The 17,394-nt window shown below is 37.4% G+C and overlaps 1 protein-coding gene and 1 non-coding gene across 2 annotated transcripts; both read left to right on the top strand.

Moving 5' to 3' along the window:
- Window positions 1-1,048: 1,048 nt before the first annotated feature.
- LOC124166855 (26S proteasome regulatory subunit 10B) lies at window positions 1,049-10,676 on the top strand. The gene is made up of 8 exons (XM_046544565.1): window positions 1,049-1,179; window positions 1,308-1,387; window positions 1,473-1,512; window positions 1,590-1,825; window positions 4,172-4,321; window positions 4,764-4,887; window positions 7,885-8,148; window positions 10,316-10,676. The coding sequence occupies exons 1-8, from the start codon at window positions 1,089-1,091 to the stop codon at window positions 10,504-10,506; spliced, it is 1,176 nt and encodes a 391-aa protein (XP_046400521.1). The 5' UTR covers window positions 1,049-1,088; the 3' UTR covers window positions 10,507-10,676.
- A 5,539-nt stretch (window positions 10,677-16,215) lies between these two features.
- Trnaa-ggc lies at window positions 16,216-16,287 on the top strand. The gene has a single exon. It is a non-coding gene; the product is annotated as a tRNA-Ala (tRNA).
- The last annotated feature ends 1,107 nt before the right edge of the window (window positions 16,288-17,394 follow it).

The raw sequence follows: 17,394 nt of genomic DNA, 5'->3' as shown, positions 1-17,394 counted from the left end.
AAATAGATAAGCAATGGGGAAATATGTCAAAAACTAATTTTGTGGTGACTATCATTGGTGTAATTATGGTGGCAGATAGCAAGATTGAATATACATACGAGTATACAAATATGCGCAGGTATGTGATAAAAGGGAAAATATATTAACTACCAGGTAAGGGGATGCATTAGCTGTACTAGAGAAGGTTTTTTTTTAAAGATAATGGTGTTGATTAAGGATTTATTTCTGCAGCAGGAGAGAGTTAAATTAATGGCAGGGAGAATATAATGAAATGATTTGAAAAGAACTTCATGTGGAGTTTTGCTGTGAGAGGATGAAACATTGACACTGAGAAAGGAAGATGAGAAAAGATAGCGATCAAAGTTGTCTACTACAGAGCTATCTAGGAATCTAGCTGGTGACTAAGACAGATGTAATTAAGAAGGAAGTGAATGAAAGAGGAAATATTTAAATTCATAATGAGTTAGGAAGAATGATGATCCTCTACTTTGTCCTCAAATCCTCATTCTTTTCACAGGGTCACTACAACCCCCTTAATTGTGTGGGGGGGGGGGGTCAATGTCCATGATCTTCAATTATTTTTTCCCATGGTCATATACATGGGATTATAAAAATTTTTCCCAGAGCTGTTGTAGCTAAGGAGAGGGGGAGTTTCATCTTCTTTGCATAAAATTTTACACATTGTCCAAAATCAGAGGGGAGTTTCCAGGGATGGAGGCATAAATAATTTTGCAAAACGAGCAGTGTGCATCAAAAATTGAGCCTCTGAATTCATCCTCTGAAATTCATATTGATTTAAAGGTAATTTTTGTGAAGCTTCATTAATTAAAAAATGTTTTCCATAATGATTCGCATTTATCAGAAATTAATTTTTGAATCTACATAAATATAAGAGCAAAAAGTGAAAGGAAGAAATTTCTGAAAATCTTGAATTTTTTTTACCAGATAAATCCACTTATTAATCTCCTGACTCCTCCTTTGAAGTTTGCGCCACTTTATCAAAACGTGGAATTGTGGGAAAGGACCAAGAAACACGAATCATTGACAAATGAATAGCTGAAGGCGTTGAGTGTTTTCGTTTTGTAATCATGGCTGCCGATAATGCCAGGGAAAAAGGCCTCCAAGTATTTAGAAAGAAGCTCCTTGAGCACAAGGAGGTGGAAAGTCGGTTAAAAGAAAGTAAGTATTTTGTGAAATTTGTTGAATGGTATGAAAATTCATCATCTTTTGCGTGATTGGTTTCGCTTTCCACACTGCTGAATCACTGTTGTCACCGATTTAATTTGTCAACTTTGATTAATTACTAGTGAGAGAGCAGTTAAAAGAATTAACTAAGCAATACGATAAGTCTGAAAACGACCTAAAAGCTCTGCAAAGCGTCGGCCAGGTAAAGATTTTTTTGTTTTGGTGAGCTAGATTGAATTTCACGTTCCATCCATCTTTCCGCATTACATACTGGTCTTTCTCCACAGATTGTCGGCGAAGTATTGAAACAGCTTACAGAGGAGAAATGTAAGTTGAATAATTGTGACCTAAGGTGTATTTTTACTGGAAGTTCACGCTTAATAATATTTTTTCATTATTTACAGTCATAGTGAAAGCTACAAATGGCCCTAGGTATGTTGTAGGATGTCGTAGACAGCTGGATAAAACTAAATTGAAGGCTGGTACTAGAGTTGCCCTAGATATGACAACCTTGACTATCATGCGGCATCTGCCAAGGGAGGTTGATCCTTTAGTGTACAACATGTCACATGAAGACCCTGGAGACATCACTTACTCCGCTATTGGAGGTTTAGCAGAGCAAATTCGTGAACTGAGAGAGGTAAATCATAACAATACTTTATTTTTAAGATTTACTGATTGTCCATTTTTTATTTCAAGGCGTATTTGTCTTTTGTATACCCTAAATTGCAACAGTCTCTTCACTTACCGGTCAAAATTAATTTCTCAATGATTGATTTATAGAATTAAGGAATCTCGTTTTACCCTCCCGCGTGAAAATCTCTATAGGATTTTTTTCGTGCAATAATTTGACAGTGGTAACGTTTGTTCGTATAGGAAACTTCAATGATCCTAGATAGGAAAATAAAAGTTTCCTATAGGGGAGAAAAACCTTTCCCATTGTCAAATTACTACAGGAAAAAAATCTTATAGATACTTTCATGAATTCATTAGTTGTCCATTGTGACAGTTTCTTGAGTTCAGCCTGATGCATTTAAGAAATAGTTTTTCTTCCTAAATTTGTTATAACTGGAGGATGTCAGTTTCTATTGTATGGCTAAGAAAGGGAAATCGATTGTGATGAACCCCGAAAACCAACATAATTTTGTTTTGCATTTACCCAATGTCTCAAAAGAAGTGTTGGTTACTTATGTATGTGCTCTTTGTTGTTGAAGAATAATTCAATTTTCTAAAACTATTCTGTATTCATGACCCATGAAAAAATTGTATATAACCTGTATATGAATTCTACACAATTTATACAGGTTGTATAAAATATATAGATCTGTTAAACTATTTTTTTATGTAACTCCTAAACAAATTGTATACATCAAGTATAATATTTAATATGGAATGTATACAAAGTTTTTAACTAAATATTTTCTATGAGTTTTATGCAATTCTTTCACACCGGGAAGTCTACTTTTCTAAGTCTACTTCTAGGGATTTCTCCACTTTGTCAAACTGTTTTGAATTACTCTTCATTTATTCGGATAACTTTTTACCTTTGTCTAATTGATCTGGGGACAGACCTGAGAAAATGTCATGAATGGTTAATGATTAGAAAGCACAAAATCTAACATGTCACATGAAGTTCAAAATTACAAAATGATTTGTTGCTCTACAGTTTTCATGGCAGTATATATTACTTTCTCCTGTATCATTGCTTTGTATAGCTTTTATATTATATATTTTTTTATAATAAGCTTCTCAGTATTCTATGAAATGGCCACATTAGCAGGGGGGACGATCATCTTCAAGACCATGGTTACTTTGATAGTGAATGATTTTTTTCCAATGTATTCTTCTGTTGCACAAAATTATTTTGAATTTGAAGATGAAATTTATGTAATTGGGGACCTAATATGGGATTCTTTCTCTTGCTTTTCTTGTGGTACAATTTTCGTTGTAATTTTTTGTCTAATTTTGTCCTTGTCTAGAGACGACTTGTGTGGAATATATCATTGTGTTTCTGCTCTTGGACACTATTTTTTGTTTGCAGTGGGTATTTAAGGTGTAACATTCTCACCAGTGGCGCCGACTCCATGGGGCCTGAGGGGGCCCGAGCCCCCTCAAAAATTCGTTATGGATGTGAGGAAAAAATGTGTCAGGCTTGTCGATCTTCCCCAAAGTGTCCAGATATCGAGATTAGAGTTATCAGGGTTAAAATGTTGATCATATGGCTCTTCTAAAATGCATAAAAAACTTAAAATTCACTACTTATAAAATTTCCCGGGGCAAGTGCCGCGGTTTGGTACCCCCAATATTTTTTGTAAGTTGGCGTCCCTGATTCTCACCCTAATGTTGACCAACATCATAGTGCATCGTTTGTTAAATGAATTAGTGTGAACAATTTTCTTTGTCATTTCCTATTTTAATTGAGAATCATGGACTTGATCATGATAGTTTTACATTACTTTATATAAATATTTTAATGGTATTAACCTAACATCTTCTGCATGATTTCTTTTCTTTAATTTTATCCCAGCAAGGTCATTTAAAAAATTGTTACTTAATTATTAATTTTAACATAGATCTTAATTATTTTGTGGCAAAGCTAAATGTCAATGATTTCCTTGTGATCAGTTTTTTTTATTGTTAAATATTGTTTTCTGGATGCGCTTTGTAGTTGGTAGTCCTTGAAAAAGTGTGAAGTGCAGTATTGTGATTGAAACTGCTCCAGATACATACGTCAAACGAGCTTGTTGCTTAATTTTAATTCACTGTCGACTTCAAACAATTTGGATCTATTGATTTCATCGACAGTTTAACCACTCAATTGGGGACAAGAATTTGTAATTGTTAGGTGCCACACAACTAAAGGTTAATAATCCTTACCATGTCTAGAAACAAACATGCCTCTATGGAAGCATGCTGTATTCCTCTCAGTTTGAGCTGAGTTTTGGTCATTGGTGTTAATATGTATTACTTTTGATTATTTTGACAGGTTATTGAGCTGCCTCTTCTGAATCCTGAATTATTTCAAAGAGTTGGAATAACACCTCCTAAGGGCTGTCTACTATATGGACCACCTGGCACTGGAAAAACCCTCTTAGCTCGTGCTGTTGCATCCCAACTTGATGCTAACTTTCTTAAGGTGAACAGAGGTTTTTAAAATTTTGGAAAAAAATTCTCTAATCGATACAACCTTTTTTATTTAAAAATTATCCCCAACTCTACATTCGTAGATTTCCATAGTGTTTTTAGATTCAAGTGAATGCAATACATAATAAGGTCACTGCCATTTCTTGGCATTTCCCTCCATACATTAATTATGAAGAATCACAGAAGTCTGCCTTTGCATTAACTTCTTTGTTAGTAACTCCAAGTATGGACTGTTATTCAATTATTTGCTCTGTTACACTGAAGCTATGAAAATATGGGGATTGTTTTTTTTAATTTTAATTCATTATGTTCCTAATAATTTTTTATGAAAAAGTAGCATTTTCATTGGTATTCTTGTTTTAATGTTGAATAATTAGTTCAGGCATCAATATAGGCCAATTGAAAATAACTAAGCTTATTTTGCTTTCCATTAGGTTGTTTCAAGTGCTATTGTGGACAAATATATCGGAGAAAGTGCTCGCTTGATCAGAGAAATGTTTAACTACGCCCGGGACCACCAGCCGTGCATTATTTTCATGGATGAAATTGATGCCATTGGTAACTATACCCTTCTTTTTTCATTTTGTGGGGCAGTGGGAGTTTTTCATCTTTGCTTTCAAAGAAGGTGTTATTTTTTTCCCTTCCCGTGATTCTTTGTTTAACTTCATTTTATGACACAGTTTTACTTGATTTGCATTACATGGTTAATGTTCAACAGTCCTTTAAATTAAATTTATCATATGAAACAATGAAAAATGAAAGTAAAATATGTAAGTGAAAGTGGGAAAGTTGAATCTTGGTCTTATTAGTAGGTCTTATTAAAAATCTATAAAATTTCACAAATTTGATTTGTTTTCATTTTCATTATCATTGAATTCTGCAAAGTTTTACCACAATGAAGTCATAACAATAAAAATAATGTGTTTGTGGATCCAATTAAAATTGAATGAACATTGGAATCAGTGAAAAAGTCTCATAAAATGCTGTCAATTTGTTGATACAGTAAAATTCGGTTATAACGCGGGTCTAGGGGGACATAGTTTACACCCGCGTTATCGGACAACCGCGTTATTACGGGAATCTGCGTGGGAAGCAATAAAAAAAACCCTTAAAGGTAATTTTTATAGCCAATTTATCTGCGTAATACATTACTAAAATATTTATTTTATGATTTAGTCGCTCTACTTTAACGGGAGTTACTAAAGTACTCGGATATTTTCTTTTGCCGCGATAGTTGATGGCGTTTCTTTGTCACGTAATTTTTTATGCTTTGCAAGTGCAACAGATGAATACTATCGCAATCACTTTGTCCCTCCAACCAATTCATCAATTCACTTATATAATGTAATAAATGTCCAATTTTTGGCATCTCGACCTCACTTTCGTCTTCTTCATTCTCGCTCTCATCTTCCGATGATGCAGCTGTTTTTGCGCGGCTCTGGACTGCAGCCACAATTTCTACGTCACTCTTATAAGCAGATACAGGAGTTTCCTCGTCTTCGCGAACCCAGGCCTCGAGATCACTCACAAATAGTTTATTAGAAAGAACATCTGAAGCTTCATGTGCGTCCTCTTCCATGAAACCCAAAAACTCGTCTTCGTCTTCCATGCTATTACCCGCTGTATACTCGCACTTTGACCAGCAATTTAGGATTGTAGCTGAAGTTATTTTCTTCCATGCCAAACCAATATTATAAGCCATGTTCTTCAGGGTGACTGTTTTCAGATATTCTTGTACCTGCAGTTCTGAATTTATGACACTAGTGAGCAATTCCCGCCGATAGTGGGCTTTAAATGCTCTGATTATCCCTAGGTCCATGGGCTGTATAAGAGCTGTCGTATTTTTTGGTAAAAACGAAGCCACTATTTTGCCATCCCTCGATATCAAGAGCTCAGAAGACGGATGGGCCGGACAGTTATCTAACAGAAGTAGAGCCTTCTCTTCTAACTTTTTTGATCTTAAGTGGCTCTTAACCGATGGAACAAAATCTTCATTGAACCAAGATAAAAAAATGTATCGAGTCATTCAGGCATTCTGACTGTTTTTATAATTTATGGGTAGTGCTGTCATATTAACGTGCTTGAAACACCGAGGACTTCGATTTTTACCAATACACAGAGGTTTTAACTTGTGACTTCCTGATTTGTTAGCGCACAGTAATAAAGTCACTCTTTCTTTGCTCATTTTTATTCCGGATTTATTTGCCGACTTCTTAATATCAAGTGATTTTGTTGGAAGCAATCTGTAGTAGAGAGCGGTTTCATCGCAGTTATACAATTGCTCTTCAGTGTACTCACGTTCATCAATCATCTTGCGTAAAGTCCCACAGAATTCTCTAGCTGCTTCACTGTCACTGGAACGAGATTCTCCTTGCATGTTAACTTGCGCTACTCCGTGGCGAATTTTCCACCTCGATAGCCAGCCAGCAGAAGCAACAAAATCATGAGCACCACCTATTTGTTTATTTAATTTAATTGCCTGTGCTTGTAAAAGTGGACCGGATAATGGAACACCTTCACTGCGCTTCTGAACAAACCACGTAAACAAACATTCATCCACATCACCAGCAGCACTCAATCTGGCCTTTTTTCTATCAAGTCCTATTTCGTCATCCACTTGATCAACAAATGATCGTAATTTATCTTCTTCTTTCATCCAACCACGAATAGTTCCTTCAGGAACACCAAACTCCCTGAATAAACTTGATTTTGAATCACCGCGTTTCACTCTGTCGATTATGCCCAACTTTTCTTTAATTGTGTAAGTTTTCCTTTTGGCAGACATCGTTTTTACCCTAAAATCAATGAAAATTTTCGTAAAAAAGTAATTTTCATATTAATATTAAGCCAAAGACAAAGGTAAAACAGCTCATTCATCATTAAATGCTCGAAGCCTGTGGGCATTGAGTACCTATAACCTTGGTTTGAGCGCCGCGGTGCGAACGTACGAAAGAGAATTATCTCAATCTCCCTGAATCTCGAAAATTATTATAGCCGTGCAACACACTTTTCAGCTCGAGTTCACAAGACACAATGACCGATCAGGAATTACCGAGTTTTTTTTATGGCTACGAAACAATGTATGGAATACGTCGCCAACCGCGTTAATACAGTCGCTTGAAGTAGCGCCGTTGCGACGCGTCGGTAGACACGCCGAGATAAAATTCGCCACAAAGTTACCTACCTCAAAATAAAGGTCAATGTAATCATTTCGGGGGACATGGTGAGACCCGCGGTATATCCGAAACCGCGGTAAAGTGAGGCGCGTAATAACCGGAATTTACTGTATTTTTAAATATTCTGCAGCTAAAAGTAAAATACTAATTATTTTAAGTAAAATACTAATTATAACTACATTGTGGTATGAGCAAATATTTCATATAGATTATGGAAGTTGTATCTGTTTGTACACTGTGAATATGAATATTTTTAAAATATGTAACTATATCTTGCAAATGGTGAAAGTAGCTGGGAGAAGTCCAGAAATCTGAAAAAGTTGGAGAATGTTAGCATGTTAATTGTCTCCCTTTTTAATACATTCTTTTACTCGTTCAGGTGGGCGTAGGTTCTCTGAAGGCACATCAGCTGATCGTGAAATCCAGAGAACTCTTATGGAGCTGCTGAACCAGATGGATGGATTTGATTCTCTTGGTCAAGTGAAAATAATAATGGCCACCAACAGGCCAGATACCCTTGATCCTGCCCTTCTCCGTCCGGGACGTCTGGACCGTAAGATTGAGATACCTCTGCCCAATGAACAGGCACGATTGGATATTCTGAAGATTCATGCTGGGCCCATTGCTAAGCATGGAGAAATTGGTGAGTACAATTCAAGACGTAATCCAGGTCCAACTTCAATATCGATGGCTAAGTTATAACAACACGTATCTCAAAAATAGCAACTTTTCAGGAGAGCAAAGAAACGATTAATTTTTTGTACTTTTACACTGAAATTAAAAACCAAAAGTTCATTAAACTGTAAAAAGAAGCATCCATTTGCCAACAAAGAGTTGTTTTCTGCTTGTATTTTATTTTTTGAACGTGATTACACTTTGTTCTAGATACCTGTCTCAAGCCAACCAAATATGAGAAACGTGTTGATAGAACTTAGCCATCGATATGAGGGTTGCCCAGAAAGTAATGTGCCATACGTTCAATGGTTTCCGGCTCAACTTTGTGGAAGTTAAAGTTCACGAATGACAAAATGGCTTTGTTTTCTTCCACGGATTTATTTTTTTGGTACAACATGTTTCAACCTCAAGAGGTCATTTTCAACCCTCCCACCCAACTCCACACGTACTGATAACCCACATCTACCTTAATCCTCTACTGACAAGACAGACCCTTTCCAAGTCATCATATCATCCATCTCTCACCGTAACTGTCTTCCATGGGCATTCTCAGCGAGGGGCAGGGGGGGGCAACTGCCCCCTCCTAGAAGCAGAAATAAATTTAGTTAAAAAAAAAGTCACGAACAATATTCCTTTTGAAGAAAAATGATATAGTATAAGACATGGAAATAAAATAAAAATCATTATTTTTTCAAGCAAATACTAATTATTAAAAACTAATAATAACAAATTGCTGTCATAATTTCCTTAAAATTTTGGTTTCATTATCCTTTTCTGTGCAAAAATGTTACAACTTGAATGACCACAGCTATTCCCTCCCACCCCTCCCCCCCACCCAGTTTTCATTCTGGGTATGCATATGCCGTCTCCCATTACCTCTTCCCAGTTTCCCTCCTCCTAACACCCACTTCCCCACTCCAACCATCTCAAGTCCTTTCTGGCTATAAATTTACACGACAAGCTAAATATTTTTGTTCTTGAAAATGGCCTCTTGAGGTTGAAACATGTACCAAAGTAATAAATCCATGGAAGAAAACAAATCGTTTTGTCATTCGTAATATACCATCGTTTTTCTACGACATTTATGCATTGCACTAATGAGAATTACACACTCAAAAGAATGACGTTTCAACTACATACCCTATTTTTTGCGTAATCTCTGTCCGGTTCTATGGCCTCCTCCAGCACGAATTAAGGTCATTATGCCCTTAACTATGACCTTTTGATACTTACCTATCCTTGTTCTGGTCTCGAACCGCTGCAAATCTTGGAGTACCACTTAACCGCCTTCTGATGTCCTCGTACTCAGTTCAGTAGCTAATGATACCCCTATTGACAGCAGATCCTCCGTAGATATGTACATTTTTAAAATTGAAGAAAAAGGTTTTGCAAAAATAAAAACTGGGTAAATGGTTAAAAAATGAAAAATTGTTTCATTTTTTTGGGGTCGATTTCCATGCTTAAGGCCTGAAACTTTGGGGAAACACATAATTTTTTATGCAATTCAAGTACATACGTATATATATTTTTTATTTTTCAAAGTATCTGGGAGCATTTTTCTCAATCGTAACCTGCTAGACCCTTCTATTCTCTTGTCCAATGAATAAATTTACGGATAGCATTACTTGGAAGTAGATGCCTTTTTGCTGATGGTGATTTTTTAAACTACCTAGTAGCCTAAAACAAATAAACTATGAAAGAATTCCATGCTGCAGATGCTTCGTCCTGTGTTTATCAGTGTGTGTTTGTGGGTGGGTCATCTTCCCAAGGAGGTCAAGCTATCTTAGTAAGCTTGTTTCTAGTCAGCTATCAGCTGGAAAATGGTTGATGGGTTTGTATCAACCTCTATTAGAGTTAAGATTCAGAAAAATTGAGACATTGCAATATAAAATGTAGGAATAGTAGTCTTGAGAGTTGTGGCTACCCATCAAAATGACGACTTTCGTCCGTAAAGCAGTTAAACTGTCATTCCACTCATGCAATTGCTTTTAATATCATTTTCCCCTTATTTACTTACATCCCTAATTTTTTTTCGTGGCGGTGCCATTGTGTTGTGATAAGCTTTATGAATGCTTTTCTAATTTTTTAAATTTCTCATATATGTAGTATTATTTTTTATTTCATTTTTATTTCAGATTATGAAGCCATTGTAAAACTCTCTGATGGCTTCAATGGTGCTGATCTGAGAAACGTGTGCACAGAGGCAGGTTTGTTTGCAATTCGTGCTGAACGGGAATATGTGGTTCAGGAGGACTTTATGAAAGCTGTGCGCAAGGTTGGGGACAATAAGAAATTGGAATCAAAGCTGGATTACAAGCCTGTGTAAGACAATAGCCCGTGGGCATTGTCTTAGAAAAGTGATGCAATGCAACCAGTGAAGCTTATGGAAGTGTTCTACATTTCTTATGTATCTGCTACTGCTATTTCCAATTTCTTTTATATATTGAGTTCATGGAATTGTGGAGTAATAAAGTTAAGTGGATTTTTTTCCATGTATGCATTACTTTTTTTTGGTTTTGCATTGTTGTATATGTGAAACTTCCTATCTTACTACATATTCTGTTTGTATGAAAATTGCAGACAGTCTACTGCATGAAATTTTGGTGCATATAGCTCAGTGAGTAAGCTCTCATTACAGTGTACTCATTCTCTCATTAGTTTGCAATTTTTATCCATATCTTGTCCCCTCTTTGTGGGTTCATGATGAAACTTGTAATTTTTATTTTAACACAGTTTGTCAAAGAATGAATGAAGTATGCAATGCAAGGGTGTAGAAGGTACCTATGAAATGGTATTTTCCACCATTTACATGTTTGACACAAGTTGGCTGCGATCACAATTTTTGCTTTCCATTAAATTATGCTGCTTAAGGGGCAGAAGCAGATTAAGGCTACACCCATGCCTCGCTTAACACAAGGTAACAGTAGGGACTTCAACCAAAGATGTCTTTTTTTGTAAAAAGAATTCCTACGTCCTTTTAAAATTCCCTCCTCATGTGCAGGTGGGCTAACATAGAGGAAAAAAACGAATGCAATGAAAAAATGATATCAGGGATTCCTAATGCATTGCCGGCAGTAGATGAACTTCCAAACTGGTCTAAAAACAATTCTTGTGTCACCCAGACCCTTTTGGTACTCATCCAAATGAAAGGCAAGTACTACTTTGATTACCCTTTCGTGGCTCATAGAGTTTGTGTGTAAGGGTATGCAGCCCGCCACCTTAAAAAGTCGCAGGTTGCACGCTTCGTATTGCGTGTGGGTTCTTGCCCTTGGTGTCGGGAAGTGAATAATCACACAAGTATTTTAAGTTTTTAACCCAAAGTTTATTTCCATTAAAAAAAAAACAATTTCCCATATCAATTCTAGCCAAAGGCATGAAGTAATAGTGAATTTGTGCGTCCAGAATAGCCAAAGTTTAGAACATTACCAAAGTCTCGGGAAGGAGAGGAGCTGCTGGAGATACCACGGGTGGATAGCGAGGCGCTTTGGTCGCAAGGGCCATACGGCTCCAACTGGCAGCTACATTGCTGCCTGACCGCTGACGAGTGACAGTATGAGTTACTGAGTGAGTTCCTGAGTGCATCCTGAGTGACAATAGCATCTCCACCGTGCCATTATATAGGGAAGGGGAACCAGGATGTTTTCGTCCAAGAGGAAGGTTAGGCGTTCTTGAAAGTGAAAAGGTGCTAATCCCGAGGCATAGTTTGTCATAGCTGGCTATCCTGAGACGTCACACAACAACATATTTATACATATTTTGGAAATGGAAATCTTCCATTTCCGGATCACTACATGTGAGTGATAAATCATAACTGTCTTTAATTTGAAGTCCCCCGAGGCATTAGCAGCAACGTGAAACAGTCTTGAAATGCCTTGAAACCTGACACAGGTTTTTCTTCCCAGAAAATGAATGAACAAGATTGCATTCTCTCCTGAAACAATCCCGTCTCGTCATAATTAAAAACTAGTTGAGGGGGAAAGGAGCACACTCCCAAGTTCATCAGACTTGTAGCTGCAACTTTGCTATCAGCACTAGCATATTCACATGATATCGCAACACTAAAATAACTGCTTGCCGTTTAAAATTCTAAAACCATTGTCTTGTATATCTGTATAATAAGTTTAAACAACACTACCTAAAACGTTGCGTGTAACTTGTATATTTTTACTACGATAAAAGTTAAGGTTGCCCAAGATATCATTTGTGCCCCCCTCCTTGGGTTTTATCTGTATGCCTTACTCTTCCATATGCCACAACATCAACTTCTACTGCTGAATTATTAGAATGGTATCATTAGAATTTGTTTACGTTTTTCCTCGCCTTCTTCAACTCCCGTGGTTGACTGTCCATTGAACGGCCGGCTTGTTTACCCTCCCCTTATCGGCTGGCTAGTCGTAATGCAACCCCTCCACTTATCGTCTTTTCGCTTAGCATCATGCCAGGGAATGGTAAACAGAGCATTGGGAAGGAGGGAGAGTAGTCATCCACCAACAGAAAGAAGCATCTCAAGTCAAGTTGGGCAACTTACAGGGATACCTCCTTATGTGTTATTCTCGCCGTGGAGACACAAGCCTCAAATATCGCCGATATTTGCATCTGGGACGTCAGATTTTATAAAAAATTGGGCATTTTCCAAGCTGTGTACTAGTGGCGCATGATATGTCAGGAGGTATTTTCGTAAATGGTATCATTAGAATATGTTTACGTTTTTCCTCGCCTTCTGCAGCTTCCGTAGCTGTTGACTGTCCATAGAACGGCCGGCTTGTTTACCCTCCCCTAAACGGCTGGCTAGTCGTAATGCACCCCTCCACTTATCGTCTTCGCTTAGCATCATGCCAGGGAATGGTAAACAGAGCATTGGGAAGGAGGGAGAGTAGTCATCCACCAACAGAAAGAAGCATCTCAAGTCAAGTTGGGCAACTTACAGGGATACCTCCTTATGTGTTATTCTCGCCGTGGAGACACAAGCCCCAAATATCGCCGTTTTTTGCATCTGGGACGTCAGATTTAGTAAAAAATGGACATTTTCCAAGCTGTGTACTAGTGGCGCATGATATGTAAGGAGGTATTTTCGTAAATGGTATCATTAGAATTTGTATACTTTTTTCCTCGCCTTCTGCAGCTTCCGTAGCTGTTGACTGTCCATTGAACGGCCGGCTTGTTAACCCTCTCCTATGCGGCTGGCTAGACATAATGCACTCATCTCGCTTTACATCCCTCCGCTGGATAACACACCAGCCAATGGTTATCACAGCATAGTGGAGTAGGGTGAGAAGTCCCCCGCCAACATAACATCTGAATTAAGGGTAACCAGGTGCGGTCTGACTAGGTCGGCTGGTCGGCAGTTGCTGACGAACCAGACCTTAGGGGGCCCTCATATCTCTCGCATTTATCGTTAACCTTATATGAAAGATTAATTAGATTAAAATTTTTTTTAAAAAAGTTAATTAGATTTAGGAAAAGTTAATCACATTAATTTTAGCAAATTTTCTTTTGAAATAATATATTTTTTGAAATCATTACGTTCAATAGCTGCTTTACACTGTACACTTACTCATTGTAAAAAGATAAAAAAAACAGATCTTATAAAAGGTTTAGTAGAAAACGTTATTCTTTTATGAAAAGTTATTCGATAAGGTTATTTTAGAAGTTTTCTAATTTTCAGCGCAGTTTCAATGGACAAATTCACTAATAAAATTTTTTTAAAAATGTTAATACATTATTTTATTGTAAAAGTTGTGAAATTATCACTTTTGATAACATTTTTTCTTTTGAAATTGCTTTTTTTAAAACTTTTATCTGGTTTTTTAAGTGGCAGAATAGCATAAAAATCCATTTCCCGGTGTGCAAAACCTTAAAATTTTTGGAGGTTCAGTGGAACCCTCGAATCCCCCAGTAAAGGGGGTCCCATCATGAGCCCCAGTCGAGGGCCCCCAATCACCCCATCATGTACTTATTCCTAACCTTATCTATTTTGTAATTCATCAATTAGCTCACTTTGCACTTGCCATTTATATTTTTTCTCTGCATAGGTACATAATTTAGAGTTAGTTATTTCCTGCACTGATGGTATGTTAATCAAATGTCGCTTCTTTATTGTGTTTCATATGCACCAGAATTCAAATGTTAGCTGAAGTATACTTAACAAAGCATTGTCTTTTTTTCTGTTTAATTAATAGGGTATGGTGTGTTTCATTGAATGAAATAGCGTGACTATGGCCCTTCAATTCAAATGAAAAATTGTGCAATGTCTTTGTTAATGCTTAAGTGCCACCCATTTCAATTTTGGTTTATACGAAGAATATAATGGATTTTTTTACTTCGTTGTATGATTTCAGTAAAAAGTTTTTAAAACATCAAGAAGAATGTATGGAAGCTCATTATTTTTCATTTTCTCGTCTTATACTTGCATTCTCAATAATAATATTCATCTATAATGCGATCTCATCTGTACAACTGGGATAATATTTAATTTCTATGATTAATATTAAAAAAACACTGGGTGGATAGATCGGCATTTGATATTCTTCACTCATACCTTTTAGGCGGATAGATTGGCTGGCTGGTAAAAATTTAATCCTTTTGACCAGTTGTCAGTAGTATACTACAGTGGTGCAGCGAGGGGTGGCTTTTGGGGGATAAATCCGCCCCCCCCCCCCCCAAAGCTCAGAGAAATTTTTAAGTTTAATCCATTTTACTTGATGGGACTGATATTACTAACATAATAAGTGTAAGGATTAACAAAATATCCCTCAGAAAGCCTTAAAACTCACCATTTATCTTGAAAATCTGCAATTTATTGGTCTCGCACCTACCACTTATCCTGATGGGTATTCCATTCCCCCACACACCCTGGTATTGCATAGTTGCACGTAATCCCCCCAGCCGTAATTCCTGGCTGTGCCCCTGGCATAGTATGTCACTGCCTAGTGAAGAGTAATCATTTTATTTCAATTTCGTAAAATTACATGTGATTCTTGCCGAAACAGAATTTCATCTGTTTTCCAGCATGTTGGGAACAAGTGGGTGAATTGAATTTCATCCACCTTTTAAGGAGCTGCTTTTAAGCTATCTTCCCAAATTGGAAAAAGAATGAGGTATCAGGGGCGCAGCCAGGAATTAAGGCTGGGGGGGTTTAGGTGCAACTAATCCTGGTGTGTGTGGGGGTATGGAATACCCACCAGGATAAGCGGTAGGTGCGAGATCATTAAATTGCGGAATTTTAAGATAAACGGTTCAAAATGGTGAGTTTTACGGCCTTCTGAGGGATATTTTATTGATCCTTAGACTGTTCTATTAATAATATCAATCCAATTAAGTAAAATGGATTAAACTTTAATATTTCTCTGAGATCTGGGGGGGGGGTTTAATCCCCAAAACCCCCCCCTCGCTGCGCCACTGTGTGATATTAGGCTTTTTCCCTTTATATATTTTGAAATTATATATTTTTTGAAATTACTACGTTCAATAGATGCTTTATGCTGTACACATACTCAGTGTAAAAATATAAAAAAATAGATATAATACAAGGTTTAGAAGAGAACCTGATTCTTTTATGAAGAGTTATTGAATAATGTTATTTTAGAGGTTTTCTAATATTCAGCGCAGTTTCAATGGACAAATTCACTAAAAAAATATTTAAAAAACAATACACCAAAGGATGAAGTTCGCCGTGAAAAAATATTTGACTTAGCCGGGATTCGAACCCGGATCTCCCGATTGCCGGTCAGGCGTGCTACCAGTTACAGCTCCAGTTACAGCTCCGGGTTCGAATCCCGGCTAAGTCAAATATTTTTTCACGGCGAACTTCATCCTTTGGTGTATTTAACTTTGCACCCGTGCGCGTGACTGCGTACAAAGTCACTTGTTCCTTCAGTGCTTTGAAAATCGTCGCCGCAGACCAGCGGAAAATAAGGGTTTTCCTCCCCGACAGTGGCTTAGTAAGCACGACCCTCGCCACATGTGCCACAGTGTGGACTTGTGACGTCAACATCTTGTTCGGTAAAACCCATCCCGAAGTTCGCTCTGAGAAGATGGCTTGGTGGTGTAACTGGTAGCACGCCTGACCGGCAATCGGGAGATCCGGGTTCGAATCCCGGCTAAGTCAAATATTTTTTCACGGCGAACTTCATCCTTTGGTGTATTTAACTTTGCACCCGTGCGCGTGACTGCGTACAAAGTCACTTGTTCCTTCAGTGATTTAAAAAACAAATTATCTAGGAATTTCATTTGGGGTGGGTCCAAAACCAGGACGGAAAAAAAAACAGGGTCATCCACCACTCATTTTTTAAACCCAGGCTCTCGGGGTATGAAGCCAACTCTAGTCACCACATCAACTTGATTCCCAACAGATGATAATGATTGTTTTTATACAAGAAATTAAATTATTATTAAAAAGTGCACTAACCTGGAAACTCACAACACCTTAATCCAGCAATCATCTTCCTAAGAATCCCATGGTCAGCTTGCTCTTTCCTCTGCTTGTTCCTTACCTGTCATATTCCTCTAATTTCCAGTTGCTTCCTTACCATCTCTATGTTATTTAGGTTTATAGGCAGTCATGATAAGACTCACACAGTTAGTTTAAGAAATGAATTGAGATAGACATGGAATGATATCACCATCTACACCAACTGCATGAAAAGGGCAAACTTACATACACGATATTGTGTACAATTAGGTGTAGTGTGCACAGGATGTTGCATACTTGTACAATCAACGCTACAGAATTCTAGCAGACAGCAAACAATGACAAGTAAAACTATAGAGCACAGTATTTAAAAACTCTAGTGGATATAAAGTGAGTATATACTGAGTCTCCTGCATTGGAAATTACTGAATGAGTGCTGATCCCATAGCTATGTCAACAGTGGAACTCTGGAGCAAGCCTTTGTTTTAATTCTGCTCTCGGTTCTTTCTCCGGTAGACAAATACTGGCCAGAATGTATTGGCATCAGGCCTGTGTTTGGCTGCCTCGATGCATTCCCGGTGCACCCTCCAGCTTGGAAATCTTTAGTGCCCTTCTGTTCCAAAACTTACAAAATATACAGTCAGAAAACCAACATAAATTGCTGTAATGTGTGCATAAATGCATTTTCTTTGAAATAAAACAATAACCACTGCTTTATGGGCCATGGTTCCTCAGTAATCAGCATTTATCTGATTTTTCATTTTTTACTCCGAGGCTTGACTCAGCAATGTTCAAAAGATAATT

The sequence above is a fragment of the Ischnura elegans genome, chromosome 10, assembly GCF_921293095.1.
Source record: "Ischnura elegans chromosome 10, ioIscEleg1.1, whole genome shotgun sequence".
In the NCBI taxonomy this organism is placed as follows: Eukaryota; Metazoa; Arthropoda; class Insecta; order Odonata; family Coenagrionidae; genus Ischnura; species Ischnura elegans.
This window is presented reverse-complemented; position numbering and strand designations above follow the sequence as displayed.

Excerpts from the sequence above, each read along its gene's own strand:
- LOC124166855 (XM_046544565.1), top strand. The coding sequence starts at position 1,089 with ATGGCTGCCGATAATGCCAGGGAAAAAGGCCTCCAAGTATTTAGAAAG. Across the intron at positions 1,513-1,589 it reads ACAGCTTACAGAGGAGAAAT|TCATAGTGAAAGCTACAAAT; the intron begins GTAAGTTGAATA and ends CATTATTTACAG. Across the intron at positions 4,888-7,884 it reads GGATGAAATTGATGCCATTG|GTGGGCGTAGGTTCTCTGAA; the intron begins GTAACTATACCC and ends TTACTCGTTCAG.